Source organism: Sprattus sprattus, assembly GCF_963457725.1.
Source record: "Sprattus sprattus genome assembly, chromosome: 18".
In the NCBI taxonomy this organism is placed as follows: Eukaryota; Metazoa; Chordata; class Actinopteri; order Clupeiformes; family Clupeidae; genus Sprattus; species Sprattus sprattus.
The window spans coordinates 7,916,073-7,938,877 of record NC_137916.1 but is presented as its reverse complement, the minus strand read 5'-3'; the positions used below and the strand labels follow the sequence as shown (position 1 = coordinate 7,938,877).

Here is a 22,805-nt window from a genome sequence, read left to right as displayed (position 1 = left end):
ATGTATTCTTTGTATTAATTACTTTTACTTTGTGTTGCACAGATTCCAGCTAGTGAGCGATTATTCTTCACTGTATAAAGAAGTGTTTTTCATAAAGGAATTTTCTTTGTAAACTGGTTAGTGTCATCTATTTATGTTTGTCGCCCATACTCCAAATCAATGGATGGCGCTGTACCTACCCGAGACAGAGATGTCAAGCGCGAACCCGGTAGTCTTTTTTGTCCAATTTTAACTGCCGTAGTTGCCGGTTGTTGGAGGTCAGCTGTAGGAGGCGTGCGCTTGAAATTTTCAACACAGAATGTTATGAAATGTGAATTACGATTATGGACTTTAACATCTTTTGTGTGATGTGCATGCGTATGTCTACAGTCTGGATTGGTTTATAGAAGTAACAGTGAACCGCTGAACTTACGGGTCTTATTACAAGAGCAAGATCCCTGTCCGTTTTGTCCTAACGTTAGCTAACTTACACAGTTCGCTAGGATAGCCCAGCGCGTCGCTATAGTTGGACACAAGGTTGGGTTTGAACCGCGCAGGCCTGTCACTCGGCAATTGCCCCGCAGTGCTGGGGGCAGCAATTAGATGATTTTTGATTCAATCAAATGTTTTGGTTTTGCCTGGAGCTAAGATCGCCGCAATGAGAAAGGACGTCAGGATATTGCTGGTCGGTGAACGTAAGTATTTTAAGCAATTGATTATTCTAACGTTAGCTGGCTAGCTAGATTTTGATGGATGAATCGGTCATAGACCCAGTCCTGGGTCCATCTAAATAAGTTGATTGATGCGTTAGCTATTTCAACCTGCTCAATACACAATTTTTTTTGATAAATCGTCAGCTATTATAACATGTTATCCTTAAGCGATCTAAAGGTGGTTCTTCAATATATAAATTGTAGCTAACGGTAGAGATGGCGTTAACGTTACCCAATGTGACCATTGATTTTCAGAAAATGGTGCGTTAAGTAACGTTAATAATTTCGAGATCTCTTGAACATGCAAGCTCTAGAAAAGAAATACAGTTGCAAGCGTAAAGGATAAACTCAATGTCATACTAAAATCTTCATAGTGGTCTTGAACGGGCTGTACCCATCGGACTGGGCTCATCAGCCAAGTGCTGATAGTTCGATATGTCCGATAATGTGGACAGTAATTGCATTTTCCTACCGTTTAATTCAATCTACCCAAGCCTTTTAATGTTTTTTTCAGATTTGTGAAGTATTAAATCAGGTTTAGTTGTTGTCATTTGCAGCATAATGACGTGGATAATTTCATCCTTATATGTAAAAGAAATATGTAAAACGCGTATAGAATTCTGTTATTTCCAGTGATCCAAATCTCCAGTAAGTAAGAAAACATCTGCAGCTGAGCCTGAGGTCTGTTGACAAATAATGCATGACATGTCCGCATTTGTTGTGGTCAATTCAGAGTCGTTGCTATAGTTTTGTATCAGATCAGTCATAAATTACACATTTTTTGCTCCATATTGGCAACCTTATTCGTCCAACACTGCAGTACTGATGTGTTGTATGATGACCTTAAAGACCGCTAGCGACGCAGACCGGTGACAGGAGCGCTAGTGTTTATCAGTACTATTAATATCAGTTAGGTGACGATGCCGTCTGGCCTACATACTGTAGCTGGCTTGACTCTTTTCAGCTGCCAGCTTTTCAACCGGGCAGGCAAACTCGTACGTGTGTAACGTGTCCAGGGTTATTAGCCCCTTGCGAAGACGCTGTAGCCTGTCGTGTAATTTTTACATTAATGGGGAAATAAAACACTTTTGTGCGCACGCACTCATTCTTTGTGACACACATAGATTGGACATGCACTCACATACAATTTAAATGTGTGTCCTTCAACACTCTTGAAACACTCCAGGCCCTTGTCAGTCAGTAGCTGTTCTGCGTTCTCTATCTTTACTCAACTCCTCTCAATCATAGTCTACCACCTACATGTGCCATGAAGAATTCAAGTGATTTCCCTTTAATGACATCTAATGACTTTTTGTTATTTTACACCGCAGCCAAAGTGGGGAAGACATCACTGATCATGTCATTGGTCAGTGAGGAATTCCCTGACGAGGTAAAGTATCTTGTTCATTTATTGGAGGCATTCTTCATCTCAGTCCGGTAATGGGGACCCTAGTCTAGAGCCCACAGACGCCATTGTTCTGGCCTTGTTTTTACCAGTGTTTTGTGTTCCACGACAGGTTCCCCTGCGTGCTGAGGAGATCACCATTCCAGCAGATGTCACGCCAGAAAGAGTGCCCACACACATAGTAGACTATTCAGGTAACAGTGATGATTCACAGCAGAAAGAGTGCCCACACACATAGTAGACTATTCAGGTAACAGTGATGATTCACAGCAGAAAGAGTGCCCACACACATAGTAGACTATTCAGGTAACAGTGATGATTCACAGCAGAAAGAGTGCCCACACACATAGTAGACTATTCAGGTAACAGTGATGATTCACAGCAGAAAGAGTGCCCACACACATAGTAGACTATTCAGGTAACAGTGATGATTCACAGCAGAAAGAGTGCCCACACACATAGTAGACTATTCAGGTAACAGTGATGATTCACAGCAGAAAGAGTGCCCACACACATAGTAGACTATTTAGTTAACAGTGATGATTCTGAACTGAACATGTATGACGTGTGAGAAGAAAGAAGAGAGGGAAATTCAAATAGTGTTTATTGTTATTATTTTAATTGGGCACAATCCACCATTCTGTCACATACTGTTATTCTATGCCTTGTTGAGATTTCTTATCATTTCTGTTTGCAGAAGCTGAGCAGTCAGAAGAACAGTTGTTCCAAGAGATTTCCAAGGTGGGCTACAGGCTATTTGCGTACATTTTTTAAAAGTTTAATCTGAATGGCTATCTGGAATAACCATGACCTGTGTGTGTAATCATGACCTTTTCTTGCAGGCTAATGTAATATGCATTGTCTATTCGGTCAACAACAAGAAGTCTATTGAAAAGGTAGGTTCTTTTGAAAATCTCTTCTCCAACATGTTTGAATATAATAGTGTTTGCTGGATATAATAGCTGCAGTAGGCAGTATTTGACCTACATCGTGTCGTTGTATGCAGGTGACAAGCCATTGGATTCCTCTCATCAATGACAGAACAGACAAAGACAGCAGGTGTGTGTTTCAGTCCTTAAATTTGGAACGGGATTAGCTCTCTCTGTGTGTGTGTGTGTGTGTGTGTGTGTGTGTGTGTGTGTGTGTGTGTGTGTGTGTTTTGGGATATGGGAGTGGATACTCAGTACTGTTTGACCAAGGCCTTTGGTATTTATAGTGTATAGTAGTGTTAGACTGTACACCGGCACTTCAAATATAACCCTTTACCTGGGGATAAATCTGTTCTGGTTGAAATGCTGTTGGAGTTACTTTTAGTTTCACCTGTTTTTGCAGTTTTTTTTTACTACTGCTATTGTAATTATTTGAAAGTGATCCACTGCAACAGCACGAGGCTCTAGAGTCCTGTAGCGTTCATGCTTAGCCTGGTAGCAGTATGACAACTATGTATACCGTGTGAATTTTGTGTGGGTCATCACCTGTTGGCTGGCATATGTTGTTTTATCACTTAGGCATACCTACTCAGATTCGCCTGTCACTTCCTGTACTTGAAAAAGTACTAGATTTATATTGCATGGTTACCTACCGGTCATGGGCTGCAAAAAAAAAAAAAAAAAAAACATCTTGCCCTGCCCATCTTACTCCTTGACCTGCTTTAGAATCACCTTGCTTTAAGGAAATACTGGCAATAAGGAGCCATCCAGCTTGGTTAAGGCAGTGAGTGTTTAGCAGAGTTTTGCTTAAACATGGAGCATAAACGTGTGCACTGCCCCAGCTAATGTGATGACCTGTGTGCACTGCCCCTGCTCATGTGATGACCTGTGTGTCGATGTCCCTGCTAATGTGATGGCCTGTGTGTAATGCACTGTCCCTGCTTATGTGATGGCCTGTGTGCACTGCCCCTGCTAATGTGACGGCCTGTGTTCACTGCAATGCCACTGCAGGGTGCCTCTGATCCTGGTGGGGAACAAGTCGGACCTGGTGGAGCACAGCAGTATGGAGACCATCCTGCCCATCATGAACCAGTACTCTGACATCGAGACCTGCGTGGAGGTAAGGCAGGCCCGGAGCACCACCTGTGGGAAGGGCTGGCACTTGGCACCTACAGAGAACTACCCTGGTGCCAGTAGGCTCTTTCAAACAGGGCCTTAGCCTTAGCCTTTTTATGTGTGTCTGGATTTGGGGTGCCCAGTCCTCTCTCTTGAGGTGTGCCCTCACAGTATTTGGTGAAACACTAATTTACCACAGCTGACATTCCACCTTGAGCGGTCTTATTCTGAGAGTTTGTAATCATAGCTATTTTTAAAAGCTTTACTAATAAAATATTTGTTGGCACCCTGGCCTGATCCCTGAAGTGAACCTGGAAGGGCTCCCTGGCTCCCTGGCATGTGTGGGTGAGCACCTGGACTTCCGCCAGACTGGGTCTCATGTGACCAAGGCAGAAGGTGGGCGTGGGGATCGGCAGGGAGTTAGGCAGTCATGAAGCACACGTACACATGCACACAAACGGCTCATGTAACAGTTGCTGATGGTGTCGACCCCAGTGGGGGATCGGGGATCTGAGAGCAGAGGCTTACGTGATGGACCACACGCTACAGCTTTCTCTCCTTAGCAAGGAGAGGAAACTATCTCTTTTCCACGTCACTACTGTACTAACTGTACCAACTTATGGCTGGGAGGAAAAGACCATCAATGATCAGCTCAGCACATCTAACTCTACCCTGGTGAAACACTGCAATAGGTCATACTGTTTGATAATGCACATTCAAGCAGCTTGAACTGTTTGCTTCAAAGTTTTTCGAAGAACTAAAACCTCTTAATTCCATAACTAATCGGCCAAGCTTGGTGTGTTTCCTGAAGCACCTTGGTCAGCAGCACATTTGTGATGCGTGTCTGTTTCTCTCCCTTCAGTGTTCAGCGAAGAACCTCAAGAACATTTCTGAGTTGTTCTACTACGCCCAGAAGGCCGTGCTCCACCCTACAGGGCCGCTGTACTGCCCTGAGGAGAAGGAGGTGAGCGTAAGAGGGGGGGGGGGGTCTTCAACTAGAGCACTATACTGATGACACACAGATGTGCTCCTACGTGGCTGTTTATCTAGACCATCTGCTCTTTACCACTGACAGGTGATTGAAAGGAAAGATGCTTTATTCACACTTTCTCTATGTGAACCCTGTGTGTGTTTGCAGATGAAACCGTCGTGTATCAAATCCCTCACGCGCATTTTCAAGGTGTCCGACCTGGACAATGATGGCATTCTCAACGACAACGAGCTCAATTTCTTCCAGGTGAGGTCACATACAGAGGTGACGCATGCTCACAGGTGCTGTTGCATGGTACACGTACGTTATACGTACCACTATAGGGGGCAGGAGCCACTGCATGGTACACACATGGTTATACTTACCACTATAGGGGGCAGGAGCCACCCTGAACTAAGTTATTCTGCCAAAGAGAACTGGTGCAGTACTCTGATAAGTCGTAAAATGTTACTGGACGAGAGTGTTTCTGACTGGAATGACCCGAGTGTTGCCCTTTGTCCACCTGCAGAGGACGTGCTTCAACATCCCACTGGCCGCCCAGGCCCTGGAGGACGTGAAGAACGTGGTGAGGAAGAACATCTCCGAGGGAGTGAAGGACAACGGGCTCACACTCAAAGGTGAACTCTTCTTCTGTATGCTTTTCCTCTGGTCTCGTCAAAGCTCTCGAGGTCCACGTAGATCCAGTCCAACTGACCTGGCGGAAGAATGGAAAACCATGGAGAATTTGTGATATGTGATTTGGAATTAATAATGTTCAGGTTTTTAATACCTTCAGTGAGCTCTCAAGTGATCTGTCATCTGCCAGTTCTGCCTCATGTCCAACAGAAATTCACGTGGCCCCTCTATTCCCTTGTACAGGTTTCCTGTTCCTGCACACACTCTTCATCCAGAGAGGCCGGCACGAGACCACCTGGACCGTCCTGCGGAGGTTTGGCTACGATGACGACCTGGAGCTCACACAGGAGTACCTGTTTCCACTGTGAGTCCTAGCCAGCCCTGTTCACAACTAAGTTCCATTTTAAAACTACAGTTCCCAGAGGCCCTATGGCTTCTGGATAGAAGATCTTAGGAACTGACTTGACTCTGCTTAATCTAGGCTACACTACTGTCTTTCCCTGCCAGGTTGAAGATCCCTTCAGACTGCACCACGGAGCTGAACCACAACGCGTACCTCTTTCTGCAGGGTGTCTTTGACAAGCATGACAAAGTGAGTTCATTGTGTTAGTGCAGATTCACACAATTTCACTCTGTAGGCCTGATCTGAAAGAACTTTAAAAACTTCCATATGGACGCCTGTAGTTGGCTGCTGGTGAATTCCAGCTAGTAATTATAGCTGCAGAGTAAATTCAGGGCAGAAGATGAATTTTGGCAGAGTTTGTGGCCTTTTAAACCCAGTTCCCGCTATAGCAACTGGCAAGCTGGCCCTGTGTTCGAGACTAGGTTAAGGTTTTTTCTGATACATCTGCATGCTTTCAGGACCGGGACTGTGCTCTGTCCCCCGACGAGCTGAAGGACCTGTTCAAAGTCTTCCCCTACCTACCCTGGGGTCCTGATGTCAACAACACTGTCTGCACCAATGAGCAGGGCTGGATCACCTACCAGGGCTACCTGTCGCAGTGGACGTAAGTATGAAACCAGAGGCACAGAGGCACAGAAAATTGACATGGAGGTGGAGAAGAGGTCTTTGGTCCTGATGAGAGGCCATTTTGGCCTCCTTGATAATCTTGTACTTCTTATGTTTTCCTTAAAAGTATTTATTTTGATGTCTGTAGTGTTTTGACATGAACATGTTTTTGTTTGTTTGTTTGTCTGTCAGGCTTACGACGTACCTGGATGTGCAGAGGTGTCTGGAGTACATGGGCTACCTTGGCTATTCCATCATTAATGAACAGGAGTCCCAGGCCGCCGCCATCACAGGTGAGTCAACGGCTTGTGTTTATGTGTGCACATCATGTCTCTAAATGAAGGCAAAAGAGGAAACCCCTTCCAGTGGAGCTGCCTGCTAAGTGCTGTGTGATGGTTCTGTGATCAGTGACGCGGAACAAGCGCATCGACCTGCAGAAGAAGCAGACCCAGCGCAGCGTGTTCCGCTGCAACGTGATGGGAGCGCACCACAGCGGCAAGAGCGGCTTCCTGCAGGCCTTTCTGAGCAGGAACCTCACGGTGAGCACATAGTAGTCAAATAGTTCCTAGTGAATAGTTCCCAGCGAATAGTTCCCAGTGAATACTATTCCTAATACTCAAAAAAAAAAAAAAAAAAAAAAAAACACGTTCTGTGGGGATGCACAGACAGTATATTTAGTATTTTGACAAGGCCGGAAAATCTATGGCTATTACTTTTATCAGAAGCTAGTCTCTTTATTGAGTCGGTAATGTAAATGTGGTCATCGGATCACACCTGTTTGTTTGATCTTGCAGCGACAGCTGAAGTTAAGAGAGGACCACAAGTCCTTCTACGCCATGAACACCACCTACGTTTACGGCCAGGAAAAGTACCTGCTGGTAAGATCATGTCTGTTATGGAGGTGTGCAGAACATGGGTGGTGTGGGTTTAATACTAACTGCAGGTCCTTGTTCCTTTCATCTCTCTTTCTTGTTCTCTCTGTCTCTGTCCTTTTCTTGACCTCCCTCTTCCCTCTCTGTTCCCCCTCTCCTCTCTGGTGTAGCTCCATGAAGTGTCCCCAGACTTGGACTTCCTTTCTGAGACGGACCTGGCCTGTGACGTGGTCTGTCTGATCTATGATGTCAGCAACCCGCGTTCCTTTGAGTACTGCGCCAAGGCCTACAAGGTTAGTTCAGATGTAATCGTACAGAGATAATATGACTCTTACAAACAACAACTTACACAATGTATGTATTGTACAATAAGATGTATTTTATGGAGATACATTTGTTTGAATTCTAACATTAATTTCTATCATCTGTGTTCTACATATGAGGTATTTTTACTAACGCAAGAATTTAGTATTGTTAGTATTGTGTCAGACATATTAGCGTTGGCTAACAACGTTCACCCTGTATTTTCCTTCAGCGCTACTTCATGGACAGTAAGACACCGTGCATGTTCATCGCTGCCAAGTCAGACCTGCACGAGGTGCGTCAGCAGAGCACGCTCCCCCCGCTGGATTTCTGCCGCAAGCACCGGCTGCACCCGCCACAGCCTTTCACCTGCAACACAGACGATGCGCCCGGCAAAGACATCTACACCAAACTCACCACCATGGCCATGTACCCGTGAGTATAGCCTGGCTCGCTCTCCTCTTATTCTCTACACACACACACACAAACACACACACACACATCTCTGTCTCTCTCTCTCTCTTTGTCTGTCTCTCTCTTTATATGTCTCTCTCTCTACCTCTGTCTCTCTGCCGCTGTCTCTCTGTTTATTTTTTGGTGTACTTTCCCCATCCCTTCATCTCTCCTTGCTCTGCTGTTCCTCTCAGTCTTGTCGTTGGGTCTAGAGGGCCCCCCCCCCCCCCCCCCCCCCCCCCCACCCATCAAGCTGAATCGTCCAGGTTCAGAACGGTCATCCCTCCCAAAATGTAATGATTCAGAAGGTAGTAATTGAGCTGCTCACTCGATGGAAGAGGTGAAACAGGGTGAGGAGATGCTCATTCTGGGGTCCTGATGTCTGATTTCAGGATCATCTTGGCTTGATTGTGGCTCAGGTCTGATTTCAGGATCATCTTGGCTTGATTGTGGCTTAGGTCCTGATGTGTGATTTCAGGATCATCTTGGCTTGATTGTGGCTCAGGTCCTGATGTCTGATTTCAGGATCATCTTGGCTTGATTGTGGCTCAGGTCTGATTTCAGGATCATCTTGGCTTGATTGTGGCTTAGGTCCTGATGTCTGATTTCAGGATCATCTTGTCTTGATTGCGGCTCAGGTCCTGATGTGTGATCTCAGGATCATCTTGGCTTGATTGTGGCTTAGGTCCTGATGTGTGATTTCAGGATCATCTTGGCTTGATTGTGGCTCAGGTCCTGATGTCTGATTTCAGGATCATCTTGGCTTGATTGTGGCTCAGGTCCTGATGTGTGATCTCAGGATCATCTTGGCTTGATTGTGGCTTTGGGCATTTTCACCAGCTCTCACTCAGACATTTGTCAAGCACTCTTAAGCACACGAGCCGATGAGGAACAAACAAAGGTGTTGCGGTTAGACATTAAGCAGGAGTGCTTTCCTTGGGGAAATACAATGGTTCTGTATCAAGACTTCTACCCTTCTAATGCTCACAGACATCTATCTGCTGGCTGGTCATGAGGTCATGAGCTCATGTTTAAGGGAGGATGCATACTGATTCTGTGCATATCTCCCTTGCACTGTAAGTGACTTTAAAACATCCTTTGTCCATAAATGTAAATGTACATTTTTGTACTGCATTGTACCACTGGGGATCAGTTAACTCAATACAGCATTCTAGAAACATCCGTTCCTGCTGTCTTCTGCTGTCATACAATTGTTTGGGGTGTATAACCTTTCAGCACTGACCCAGTACTGGTCAGAAAGCATTAAGTATTCCCAAGACTCATCCTGCAACACCTCTGGAGGACATAAGAAAAAGAACCCTAAATATAGCTGCAAGCAGCGATGTGGTGGCCAAGCTGGTCAGATTACCCAGAAGAAGCCTTCGATACACTCAGAAGAGGCTTTTGATATACTCAGCAGAGGCTGGATTCGAACCGATGAGGCTGCCTACGACAGGGCACCAATCACAAACTCACTTACCTAGTGAGCTATTGTCGGTGATGGAAATCAAAGAGTTCATTTACTGTGTCAAAATAGAAGCTGGTTTTCCTGTGGAAATGGTGGTCAAATTTGGACCAAGTTTAAACAGTTTAAACAGATACAGTGCCTTGCATAAGTATTCACCCCCTTGGATGTTTTACCCTTTTATTGCTTTTATAAATCAGTCATAATCAATATAAGTTGGCTTTTTGGACAAAAAAAATCACAAAAAAGCCCTCTTTAACTTCAAAGTGAAAACATATTTCTACACAGTTATGTAAATTAAATAAAAATATGTAATGAAAATAAGTGATTGCATAAGTATTCACCCCCTTTATCATCCCCTTTATATAGACTGACCTAATTCAACAGAGGTCCAGCCAATTGGTGCTAGAAGTCTCACAATTTGTGAAATGGGGATCAGTGTGCAGTGAATGTGTCTCAAGTGATTGTAGTATAACGACACCTGTGTCTGGAAGGCCCATTCACTGGTCAGTATTCAGTAATCAGTATTACTGGCTATTGCTAAACCATTAAGACCCAAGATCACTCTAAGCAACTCAGAGAAAATGTTTAAAAGTATAGGTCAGGGGAAGGATACAAAAAAATGTCCAAGGCACTTAACATCCCCTGGAATTCTGTTAAATCCATCATCAAGAAATGGATGGATTGTGGCACATGTGTAAATCTGCCTAGATCAGGCCGTCCTCACAAACTGAGGGGCCTTGCAAGAAGGAGACTAGTAAGAGAGGCCACCAATAGACCTATGACTACTCTGAAGGAGTTTCAAGCTTCAGCAGTTGAGATTGGAGAAACTCTGCATACCACCACTGTTGCCTTGGTTCTTCACCAATCAAAGCTTTATGGAAGAGAGCCACTGTTGAAAAAAAGGATCAACTACAGTTCGCCAAAAGGCATGCGGGAGTCTCCATGGTCAAGTGGAAGAAGGTTCTGTGGTTTGATGGGACCAAAGTGGAGCATTTTTTCAACAGTGACTCTCTTCCATGAAGCTTTGATTGGTGAAGAACCAAGGCAACAGTGGTGGTATGCAGAGTCTCTCCCATACCAGCTGCTGAAGCTTGAAACTTCTTCAGAGTAGTCATAGGTGTCTTGGTGGCCTCTCTTACTAGTCTCCATCTTGCATGGTCACTCAGTTTGTAAGGGCGGCCTGATCTAGGCAGATTTACACATGTGCCATATTCCTTCCATTTCTTGATGATGGATTAAACAGAATTTCAGGGGATGTTAAGTGCCTTGGACATTTTTTTGTATCCTTCCCCTGACCTATACTTTTCAATAACCTTTTCTCTGAGTTTCTTAGGGTGATCTGTGGTCTTCATGGTGTAACAGTAGCCAGGAATACTGATTACTGAATACTGACCAGTGAATAGACCTTCCAGACACAGGTGTAGTTATACTACAATCACTTGAGACACATTCACTGCACACTGATCCCCATTTCACTAATTGTGAGACTTTTAGCACCAATTGGCCGGACCTCTGTTGAATTAGGTCAGTCTATATATAGGGGGTGATAAAGGGGGTGAATACTTATGCAAACACTTATTTTCATTACATATTTTTATTTTATTTACATAACTGTGTAGAAATATGTTTTCACTTTGACATTAAATAGAGCTATTTTGTGAATTTTTTTGTCCAAAAAGCCAACTTATATTGACCATGACTGATTTATAAAAGCCATAAAAGGGTAAAACATCCAAGGGGGTGAATACTTATGCAAGGTACTGTAATTCAGTCCTATTTTGACAAGTCTAGGTGATTGTGGTCTGAAGATAATCTGTGCCAAATTTGGTGAATATTTGATATTCACTAAAAACGTTATATTCATTCATTCAAAATGGCAGCCACATCAATTCGGCCACATCAATTTGATTGACTGTAACTAACAAACGGTTGCGAAAATCAAAACGCCAGGGGATAACTTTTGTGAGGCTTGGTCTGAAGACCATGTGTGGCAATTTTGAAGAAGATTTCGACAAGAATTGTAGGAGGAGTCGCGAAAAAATGCTTTTCCTTAACATTCAAACTAGCAGAAAATCTATATAACTGGGTATTATGTCATAGAGTGTGTTGAATTAGTCTCTCCAGGGAATCCAATGATATCTCATTTTGGAAAATGGGGCATATGGTTCAAAAGTAACGTGTGTAAACACATCTTCAACTTTGACCCATTGGTGGCGCTAGAGGGTTTGAGTGGGAGACATGAAAGTTGGTGAGATTGATGAGGGGACTAGTCCCAAAGAGTGTGCCAAATTTCGCAAACTTTGACCATGCGGTTCAAAAGTAACGTGTGTAAACACATCTTCAACTTTGACCCATTGGTGGTGCTAGAGAGTTCAAATGGGAGACATGAAACTTGGTGAAAATGATGAGGGGACTGGTCCCAAAGAGTGTGCCAAATTTCACAACTTTTGACCATGCGCTTCAAAAGTAACGTGTGTAAACACATCTTCAACTTTGACCCATTGGTGGCGCTTCAAAAGGAAGACATGAAACTTGATGAAATTGATGAGAGAATTGGTCCCAAAGAGTGTGCCAAATTTCGTGACTATTTGATATTCACCAAAAACGTAATATTCATTCATTCAAAATGGCAGCCAAATCAATTCGGCCACATCAATTTGATTGACTGTAACTAACAAACGGTTGCGAAAATCAAAACACCAGGGCACAACTTTTATGAGGCTTGGTCTGAAGATAAATCGTGGCAAAAAAAACACTTTTCCTAAACATTCACAATAGCTTGAGAATCTATATTATTTTTAATGATGTCATAGAGTGAGTTGAACTCGTCTTGATCCAGGGAATCATGTGAATTCATCTTCAATTTCACAACTTTTGACCATGCGGTTCTAGGGGCTGCCATAGACTCCCATGTGTGTAATAATAATAATAATAATAATAAATAGAAAACCAATAGGTGGCTTTCGCAGCTTCGCTGCTTGGCCACCAATAAAGTAGTGCCAGCCTCTCTGAGTAATGTAGGCCGGCTCTGATGGCCCTCGCTTTTCTGAAGTGTAGGACAGCTGAAAGTGTTGAGTAAAGAGAAGAGAAAAAGAGAGAAGGGGCTCTCACTCATAGCAGTGGCCATCCACATTCACTGGAGTCCCATATATTGGGGATTGAGAGGCTGCCAGCCAGTAGATCTCTGACCGTCTGCATCGATTTCCACCCGTCTGCCCAGACAAGATGTTGAGATCGATTGAAGACGACCACAAATCAAGTCCATTGTGCAGTGATTCGAGTGCCACAGTGAACTCTGAATGGACTGCAGTGCTAAGAGCCACCATCGCGTAAAATACCAAACAGACAGTTCAGACAGGGTGATTGTGTAGGGAACATTCTGGTGTGGTCATAGCTTTTGTGGAACATTGATGGGTAGGTTAGGTAAAATTATGTGGCTGTTTATTTATATTTTTTGTATTTCCCTTTCCCCTGTTCCTTTCTCTCTGTTTGTCTTTGCTTAATCCCTTGTTCCTTTCTCTCTGTTTGTCTTTGCTTAATCCCTTGTTCCTTTCTTTCTCTTTGTTGCATTCCTCCTTCTGTGTCCGTTCTGTTGTTCTGGTCTGAAGCCACTGCCGGTGGAGCTTCTGTCTCTTAATGCAATTAGTTTATTAATGTCAGGTGAAATTGTATTTTGATGGATTTTAAAGAAATATTTAAATATGTATCTCTCCTCATTAGTCTCTGAAGACCTGGTCATAGTATTTGCTTATTTTCAGTTTCGCCATTGGTTTGGTTTGGTTTGGTTTGATTTTATCTTCTCGTGTTTTTTTTTCTTTCAATTCTACCTTACTTGATCCCAACTTTCCCTTGGTCTACGATCCGAGACCCTTCCCTCCTCCAACCCTCACCCAAGCCCCTCTGGTCCGTATCCTGAGCCCAAATCCCCAACCTGGCCCTACCCAGATCTCCAGACCCTTACCCAGGGCATCACATGCCCACAGTCCCCTGCCCTTGCCTGCCCATCCCTCCAAACCCCACCTCTCATCCCTCCTCCTCTTCGCCCATATCAGGTGCTAAGCTGGAGCCACTACCCCATATTGGGCGTCCCTGGGATGTAAGCCCTACTACCAACGGATGGAACAACGATTTGATCGGCCCTTCTTGTGTGTGTGTGTGTGTGTGTGTGTGTGCATGTTCGTTTGTGTGTCTGTGTGTCTCTCTCCACAGCCACGCCAAGTTACGGTGCATGTGCGTCTGCAACAGGTGCACCTTTTGTGTGTCTCACAACCTCCTGAGTTCAGAGCTGTTGCGCTCTCTCAAGGCCACCCTCGTCACGGCCCTCCTCAGCAGGTCTCAGAACTACACATCCGCCCGTCCTCGCTCTCTTCCCCTGCCCCCTGTGCCCTCTCCGTCTGGACCACGGCAGGGAGCTGTGCCCGAGCTCTCACTCCCCTCTCTGCTTCAGCTCTGGCTCCTGATCTCTCTCTCTCTCTCTCTCTCTCTCTCTCTCTCTCTCTCTCTCTCTCTCTCTCTCTCTCTCTCTCTCTGTGAGCTCAGCTTTCTAACTCACGCTCCTGATGCTTACCTCTTTCTCTCTATTCCGTCCGCTGGTGCGGTCAGCGCTTTAGTCGCTCAGGCTTACTCTGCATATCCACGCGCTGTGTACACACACACACACACACACACACACACACACACACACACACACACACACACACACACACAGACTCATGGTGTGGTGCAGCGAAGGCCAAGGTCATTTGCGCTGATATCGTGTGTGTGTGGAGGTGACTTCCTTGCGATGGTTCGAGTGGTTGATTGGTGTTCAGGGAGGCTTTATGCATAGGTGTCTTGGCAGGTGATGGAACAGCAATTATACAGTTATGTATTCTGTATTTCCCATTTTTAGTCCCACACCAGCATTGTTGACTTTCACTCAGCACCTTGCTGCCTCTGGTGCAGATGTGAATCGGCTGTCGTGTACTGTTGGATGGTGTGTGTGTACTGGTGTATGTGTGTGTACTGGTGTGTGTGTATGACGGATGGCTCTCCATCTCTGCAGCTCTACCCGTTCCCACCCTGCCTCCTGGCCGTGGAGCAGCAGTCTCGGTGTCCTCCTCACCCAGGCCCTGCATTGGGGCCGAAGGCCCACCACCCTGCTAGCTAGGGAGGTATTTGCATGTGGTGCTCATTTCTCACACTAATGCAACACATGTGCAGCTAGCATGGGTCTGATTAACAGAGTTACTGGGCAGTTGAGTTGGTGGTTGGTGACTTAGCTTGTTTGCATTCATTCAGTGCTCAGTTTTATTTATTTCGTTTTGTTAATGGCTTTTTACTCATCTATACACTAGCAGGGTTTCCATCCAACCTATTCGCATATTGGAAGTGCATTCATGAGAAATTGGCTAAAAGAAATGGGAGTTTGCACATTCCTTCCATTGTGTTATGCAAATGATTCATGGACACAGTCTCCTAATCAAGGGAGAAATTGTGAACAGCTGTGGTCAAAACTTCGGGTTGTCAGGACTAATTTTACGGAAACACGCAATAAAATCTCAAGATAAGCAATTTGATGCGAATTAACTAGTTTTCATCATTCTTAGTTACATGATACCTTATGTGATTTGGGTGTTCATCCCCCCCCCTCCCCTTACAATTTGTTACTCAATGATTTGGTTGCAATCTGATTTAATTTTTTTAATAATAGTTCAAGTGTTTCCACTTAAGGATTTCCCATTTGAATGATCACAATTCGCATTAGGAATTCGGATGAAAACCCAGCTACTTAAAAATGAGGCTGACCGTTAGTTGGACTACCGTATACCTTCAAATAAAGACCAGGATTGAATTAGACGCCGGGCTTCAAATAGTAGCCGGGGGCATGTTCGATACTGACAAATAAAGGCCGGGCCCCGAATACAGCCCGGGGGTAAAATAAGGTACCGGTAGCCTATTTTACTGTAGCCTACCAGCATCAGTCCATCGGCACAAAGAAGACATCACAATTTAATTGAACGCATTTCATAAATACATGTTCTCCTCATGTCTAATGTTGTTGGCTAATTTCGATGGCAGACATTTTCCCACGTAGGACTACTAGGCGAAATTGTTGCATGAAGGCGTGTCTGGCAATTTGTTATTGTTTAGCCTCAATGCACCACGTATCGTAGCCTACTGTTGTTTATCTGTAACGTTTTAGTTGGCTAGGTTACTTGGAAACCAGCCTCGCCGAATGGATTTTCTCAGTCTGCGATAAGCATAATAGAGTGTCTAGAAAAAATTATTAAAAACAGAGCTTTGGAAATCTTTTCCTCTGTGACTGACAGTGGAGACCATAACTTCGATGTTTATTGTTACGTTGACACTGCACATAAAGCGCTATGCGATGTGCAGGAAGTGTTGAACGCATATGCAATGAATGATATTAGCCTACTGTAGTTATTTAAGTAATACAATTATATAACAGAAGAAAAGTAAGAAATAAAGGCCTGCCCCTAATACAAGCCTGCCCCAAATAAAGGCCGGTGCGCTGTGCAGCCCAAGTAAATAAAAGCCCCAGCCGCAATTTGAGGATTTACGGTATATATTTAGTTCCTCTGATACAGGTAGTGAAGACATGATTATTGATCTGTACATTTGAAGTGCATTTAGTGATAATACCAATCACACGTATTGCATGGATATGCAGAGGCTAAATCTGGATTAATTTGCGTAATTTGTAGCCAACAAGAATACTCTAACCACACTAACCTGACTATGGTCTCTTAGTGTAGATTTGAAAAAGTTCAGTTTACCAAAGACTTTTCTCTGTAACTTCATAAGCTTTTATAGAGTTTTGACATGTCATGGCTGATGTTTATTGTGTGTGCAGTGAAATACGGGTGTACAATGGACACCGTCTTGATTTTCCTGTTTGAGTCGAAGTTCTCTGTCTGGACTAGGGTTTACTGTAAATGTCTTGTTGATACATTAGATAAATGTGTGACTGAAGGGTCATTTGGAATGCAATTGAGACCTAATTCCGTTGTGATCTGTGTTTTTTTTCCTGTGTTGTTTTCTTCCCCTCCTATAGGTGCTCAAAGTCATTCGCTTGGTTGGCTGTGTGTCTTGTTTCGTTGCATTTGTTGACTTGATGCTAACCGGCCCTCTTGGCACGTGCATTAGACTGACTTGCTCTGCCTGTGTGACTGGGGCTTATCTAAACTCTACTTCCTCAATGGGTGCATTGTCACTGTCAATGTATTCTACATGCTTGCTGTGTTCTTGGGTGCTGTGTCCTCTGTTAACATGCGGGTGATGAAGCTTGTGTATGTCTTTAATACTTGGTTGTAGATAGCTTGTAGATAACTTTCAACATTTGAAAGCCTACCTGTCAGGTGTTGGCATTGTGTTGGGTTTGAGAGATTTTGGGACTTTCTGTGATGGCTCGTGTTTGACATTGATGTGACTAATTTCTTGGAAAGCTGAAGTAGAGGAATATTAAAACAAGCTGCATGTAAGCTACCGGATCACATACCGCACTGACCAGCATTTCATGCTTCTGCTCAGTTTTGGGTGTACATTTCAAGCACAGATCAGCAGGTCAGGCAGTATTTTCACTGCAGATAGTTTGACAAAACAAGTATATAATCCACTCGTCAAACAAGTTATTACATTCAGTAAATGCATGCAGTATTCACTGAAAGAAATGCAACATTTGGTGAATAGAGTAGCCCTACAGCACACGATCTTTAGGTTTTCTGAGACGTCATCAGTGCTTAGCGGTCTTTTAACGCCATTGCGGTGTGTGTGTGGGCATAGCATGTTTGGGTTCGGGGGTGCTCTGTGTGTGTGGTTGTGTTTGGGGGTAGTTTGCAAGGCAGGTGTCATTTCGTCTGTGGGTTTCAGGCTCGCTGAACCATCCTCGTGTGCATGTGTGTAAGGTTGGAGCCCTGTGTAGAGCACCTGGGTGCATGTCTCTTGACCGATGAGGAGTCCAGCCTCATCCAGCAGGTGCACGAGGTCACCTATGTAGAGGACTCAATCTACATGGAGTCGTCTGTTGATCCCTTTACGCCCAGGTAACAGTTCCCATGGTAACAGGGCATGCGTTGCTCACATGTGTCCGTCTTTCCCTGGTAGGCAGTTTAGAGACTAATACTCCCATTCAAAACACAAGTCTCTTTGGATGCGCAAGTACTAAACGTTCGACAGTGCATGTCCAGAAAGCACAGTCAAGGTTGTCACATACATAGCTCTCGCTCTTTGTAGGTGATGCTAAATAACTTGACTCTGTGACATGTTTTCAAGACTGGAAAAATTCCTAGTTTTAAGTAGCACACATAGGTGTAGCCCCTACCATGTACATGCAGGTGGTGTAAGCTATCCATCATTTTGTTAACGTAGGTACTAGTTTTGCTGAATTTTACCCAGCTCTGTGTGTGTGTTGATGCTGTACCGTAAGAATAATGACCTGCCGTCTTGAGGCTCCTCAGTGAACGTTATGGGTGTGTGGTTGTCTAGGTGACCAAACCCAGTTCAGTTCATTTGGGATCTTTTTATGGGTATCAAGGAAGCCACCTGCCTCTTCTTAAAGATCTGAAGATTATTTTTTCTAACTGCACTGATTGATTGTTTGCCCAAAAAAGCAGCTTTTCTGTCCTGAGAGGTTTTGGAGATGCAACCCTAGAGGCTGAAGAGGTTTTTTCTGTTGACCGATGTGCTTCTCATGGCATAGTTGATTAATCATTCGGACCTGGCCACTCTGGAGGACATATGGACAGGGAGTTTAACCTCTGGAAGACCGTCTGAAAACGCTAGGGATCTCACGAAAATGTTCCTTCTCTAACCACTTCTGTCTTTTCTCAGTCCTCGTGTGTCCCCCTCTGAGACTCCCATTCACTGCTGTTGCTCATTGATCAAAGCCATAACAATCCTCACAACAGCCCCCCTCCCACGCTTCTCTCCCTCACTCCAGCACTAGTTTCTAGAGCTACTAGCGTGACCCAGCAAACCCTTCTCTCTTCAGTCTATCATTAGAAACCCTATTGAGTTAAAGCAGATGGCATATCAAAGTTGAGTGAGTGATATGCCATTTGTTGAACAAAATTCCATGGAATATCTTGGCCGAAACTTTGTCATTAGCATTTGTGACAAGCGGTTGAATGTGACCAAATATGCTCACTGGTCTAATTTTAATATGTATTCTCTCTCTCTCTCTCTCTCTCTCTCTCTCTCTCTCTCTCTCTCTCTCTCTCTCTCTCTCTCTCTCTCTCTCTCTCTCTCTCTCTCTCTCTCGCTCTCTCTCTCCTAGACACATGACCCAGGCTGACCTGAAGAACTCCACTTTCTGGCTGCGAGCCAGTTTGGGTGCCACCGTCTTTGCCGTGCTAGGCTTCGCCATGTACAAGGCCATCCTTAAGCAGCGGTGATCAGTTTCAACACACACACCTGTGTGATAACCACAACGCCCCCCCCTCCTCCGCCTCTTATCCCTTACTCAACTATGACCCCCCCCCCCCCCCATCCCACCCTCTTCTTCAGCCCAATCCCCTGAATTGAGTCAAACCTTAACTAGAAACGTTGCAAATCCAAGACATAGCTACATTTTTTTCTATATATATATTTGAAATGAAGAAGAACATGAAAAGTTGCAACTATTTTTCTTCTGCGGTTTATTGGAACCCCATGCGCCTGAAAAAACAACAACCATTGTCTGTAGAGAAGGGCATTTGAAGAATGCTGCAGATAGTTGCAGTGCGGTTGCCTTCCTGATTGGCCTCAGTGTCTGCTGGTTTTTCTAAAAGCAGGTTTAAACTGCTCTCAGGCCAGTATTCGACCCTCCTTTTTGACCAGGAACAAAGGGAACTGTAGGTAGCTATGGCGGCACAGGGTTCCTAGCTCAGATTGGACTGACCTCCATGTTTATAAACTGTATATACTGCTCAGAAAACCTAAGATCACACTCATTGTCTCTGAGGTGGAAAGGGAAACACATTCTCACACTACCCAAAGGAGACACTACAAATACCAAGCCATTTCTAATCTGTTAAAGACAGTTTTCAAGACACATTGCAGATGTATTAATTTATTAACCGCTTTTTTTCTGCTTTTTGGTGTGTGTGTGTGTTTTTTTTTTTTTTTTTTAATTGTCCATTTTAATTGTTTTGTTTGACATTGCATGAAAGCCGGCACAGTTCAAGAGAGTTAGGTTTTCTTTTGTATTGTTTTTTTCCATTATTGTTTATTATATATTACATTTGATCACTGCAGCAACGAACAACTGAAGAATCAACTAAACTTAAGTGCTTCATGGATCTGGCTGACGTTTCTCCACCTAGCAGGTTGGCTGCTTTGGGAATTGAAAGGGTCTTTGGCCCCTCAGTGCTGTCTGACGGCGGGGCCCCTACTCTGCCCCTACTCTGCCCCTACTCTTACCCCTTTCCGCTGTAGCTCAGTGTGTGGCGCCCCCTACTGTTCAGGATGTTTTAAACTACATCATACACAGAACCTGTTCTCATTGGCTTCAGGGTTCCATCTGCTAAGATCCTTTCACACTCTCCTCAACAATCTCAAGAACACCACACTGTTATTTACTCTTGCGTTGAACTCTCATCATAACTATGTATGCACCATCATTATTACTTCCATTGCCATGACTGTAACGGTCTGACACCATACTTTGCTCTCACATCAAATGTTAGAACATGTTTTATTTGTTTCTGACTTTTACAGCATTTACAATAAATAACCTTGTGATCTACCTGTAGCTTCTGAGTGTTTCCTATGATGTGTGTTGAAGCGAGTAACTAGAAAAGCCATTTGAAATGTTTATTTATACCAAGAGGTGTTCGACCATGGCATTGTGTTCGACTGTTAACCTCCGAAACATGCTTGAAGGTTAAAAATTCAAGTGTGATTGATGTTCCTGGTACATTTCTCACCACAGCCCCTCGCCTATCCCCAGTGAATTCTCTTAGGAGGAAGATGCTTGGAAAAAATGTTTGAATGGTAGAATAGTAAACCATAGTAAGTATCTTTCTTGTATACTGAAAATAACTCCAGACCCCAGCTGTTCCCCCACCACAGACATTAGATCATCATTCACATTCAGTTCTCAACCATGATACATTCTGACAGGCCATATTTGGATTGTCGCTACACAAATCACTACACAGGTCTGTTCCTCACGCAATCGCAGAAGTCAGGTGGTACGTCGGAAAACTCCCACCTTGTTATTGAAAAAAGGAAGGGAAGACTTTAGTGAAAGTGATATCAGAAAACCCACTTGTCAAAACCAATTGATGCGGAACACCGTGAGGACCATGTCTTTAGAAGTTGATGGTGGGTCAAAGCTGTTTTTCGAGGGTTACCTGAAGAAAAGAAAAGATAAAATGGTGGGTGTGTCTACTTACATTTTCTGGCATCTTTGTTTTGATGCTTAATCAATCAATGAACACAGGGATATGTGGAGCTCTGTCAAAATGAATCTCCACATAACACCAACAGAAGAGTGGTATATTTAACATAATGTTCTTAATGCAAAGTAAAATGATTCATTTGCACCTCTATACCGCAACATGAGCAGCTTGAGGAACTCTGAAAATCATTTGAGTTTTATGTATAGGCTAATAGATTTGTTTCCAATCATCAGAAAATCAGATGGGTGACCTATTGGTTCAGACTTCATAACACAACGCTTTTCTTTTACTCTAAGAAAGAGGGACGTGCTGTAAGTACACATTTGGTGTTTATTTTTTCAAAACATTCTTGGAGTAGCGACAGATTATATTTCAGAATATAATTGAATACATGATCCAAATGACAAAGATTCAGTATGTGTACTGTATCATGTATCATTGTATCATATACAAGTTGAGATTTGATTCACCTCTGACTTCTTTTTTATTTTCTCCTGTTATTTCCCAGACAAATCTAAAAGGACAGTATTACATATACACAGTAAGTACAGTAACTGTGGTTGAGGTGCAGTTTTGCTTTCCTTGCCTCTATTGGCTTGTTGTGAATTCATATTTACATTGCTTGTGCAATGATGGTAATGATCCTCACGTAACCGTGATAATAATGATGAGGATAATAGCACGGCCATATTCTGCTCTAGGTACAGTCTGTGCGTGAAGTGACTGATGACAAACGGCACACATTCGAGATCACCATGAAAAATGGGAAGAGGAAAGTGTTGGTGAGTTCCCCTCGGCTGTTTACCCTTCTGAGCAGGAGAGCTCACCGTAGCTCTGTTTGAGGATGTGGTCACTGGTCCCTGGTCAACAAATGACATGCATTGTTCTTTGAGAAGAGAGCGGGAAGTCCCTTGACAACACTGGTCTTTATTTCGGCTTGAGAGGAGCATTGTTTGCCCTGGCTCACACTTAGTTTCTTCTATCTGCTGTTGATTTGTTGTTCTGTCAAAACATTATTCTGTGTTAAAATCCCTTTTATGACTACTACCACATCTCTTTTCTTTCATTATCTTATTCCTTAATGTAATACAAAACTGTGAAAGTGCGTGCATGTGTGCACATGCGTGTGTGTGTGTGTGTGTGCGTTTGTGTTTGTGTGTGTGCGTGTGCGTGCATGTGTGTTACTAGGCAGCAGACACAGCTGAACTGAGGTGGGAGTGGGTCAGGCAGCTGTGGAAGTCCATGCAGTTATCTGGTTCTGGGCGGTCTCTGAGTGTCTGCACACGGTAAGTAGACCTCACATGAACACAACAGTTGGTTTCATATCAGAAAAAGTCACCATTCACAGTGCACGTTGGTTAACCAAACTCACGCTCATGATGGTTCAGATTTTTTTTTTTTTTAATACAGACCATTAGTTGTCATAGTGATGTACTTAAAACCTTGTGGCAATGTGTAGTCACCCTATGGATTCAGCAGTTTGTGTTGTGTGTTGTTGTGTTGTGTGTTGTGTTGTGTGTGTGTATTGCTTACCTCCAGGCCCAAAGGAACTGACCAGAAGGCACGAG

The 22,805-nt window shown here is 43.8% G+C and overlaps 1 protein-coding gene across 6 annotated transcripts; it reads left to right on the top strand.

The window, feature by feature from the left end:
• Positions 1-246: 246 nt before the first annotated feature.
• rhot1a (ras homolog family member T1a) lies at positions 247-20,579 on the top strand. 6 transcript variants are annotated; one of them, XM_080856860.1, is made up of 21 exons: positions 247-674; positions 2,024-2,082; positions 2,210-2,291; positions 2,795-2,838; positions 2,940-2,993; positions 3,104-3,156; positions 4,038-4,146; positions 5,005-5,106; positions 5,281-5,379; positions 5,642-5,750; positions 5,992-6,112; positions 6,256-6,340; positions 6,610-6,755; positions 6,950-7,050; positions 7,166-7,296; positions 7,552-7,635; positions 7,800-7,922; positions 8,165-8,367; positions 14,898-15,003; positions 17,762-17,898; positions 19,131-20,579. In XM_080856860.1, exons 1-21 carry the CDS (start codon positions 638-640, stop codon positions 19,246-19,248), a joined length of 2,103 nt encoding a protein of 700 aa, XP_080712986.1. In that variant the 5' UTR covers positions 247-637; the 3' UTR covers positions 19,249-20,579. The 6 variants fall into 6 exon arrangements, with proteins under 6 accessions (XP_080712986.1, XP_080712991.1, XP_080712987.1 ...); XM_080856865.1 differs by lacking the exon at positions 14,898-15,003 and adding an exon at positions 14,063-14,185 and having other exon boundaries at positions 17,761-17,898; XM_080856861.1 differs by lacking the exons at positions 17,762-17,898; positions 19,131-20,579 and adding an exon at positions 16,912-17,732.
• Positions 20,580-22,805: the final 2,226 nt, after the last annotated feature.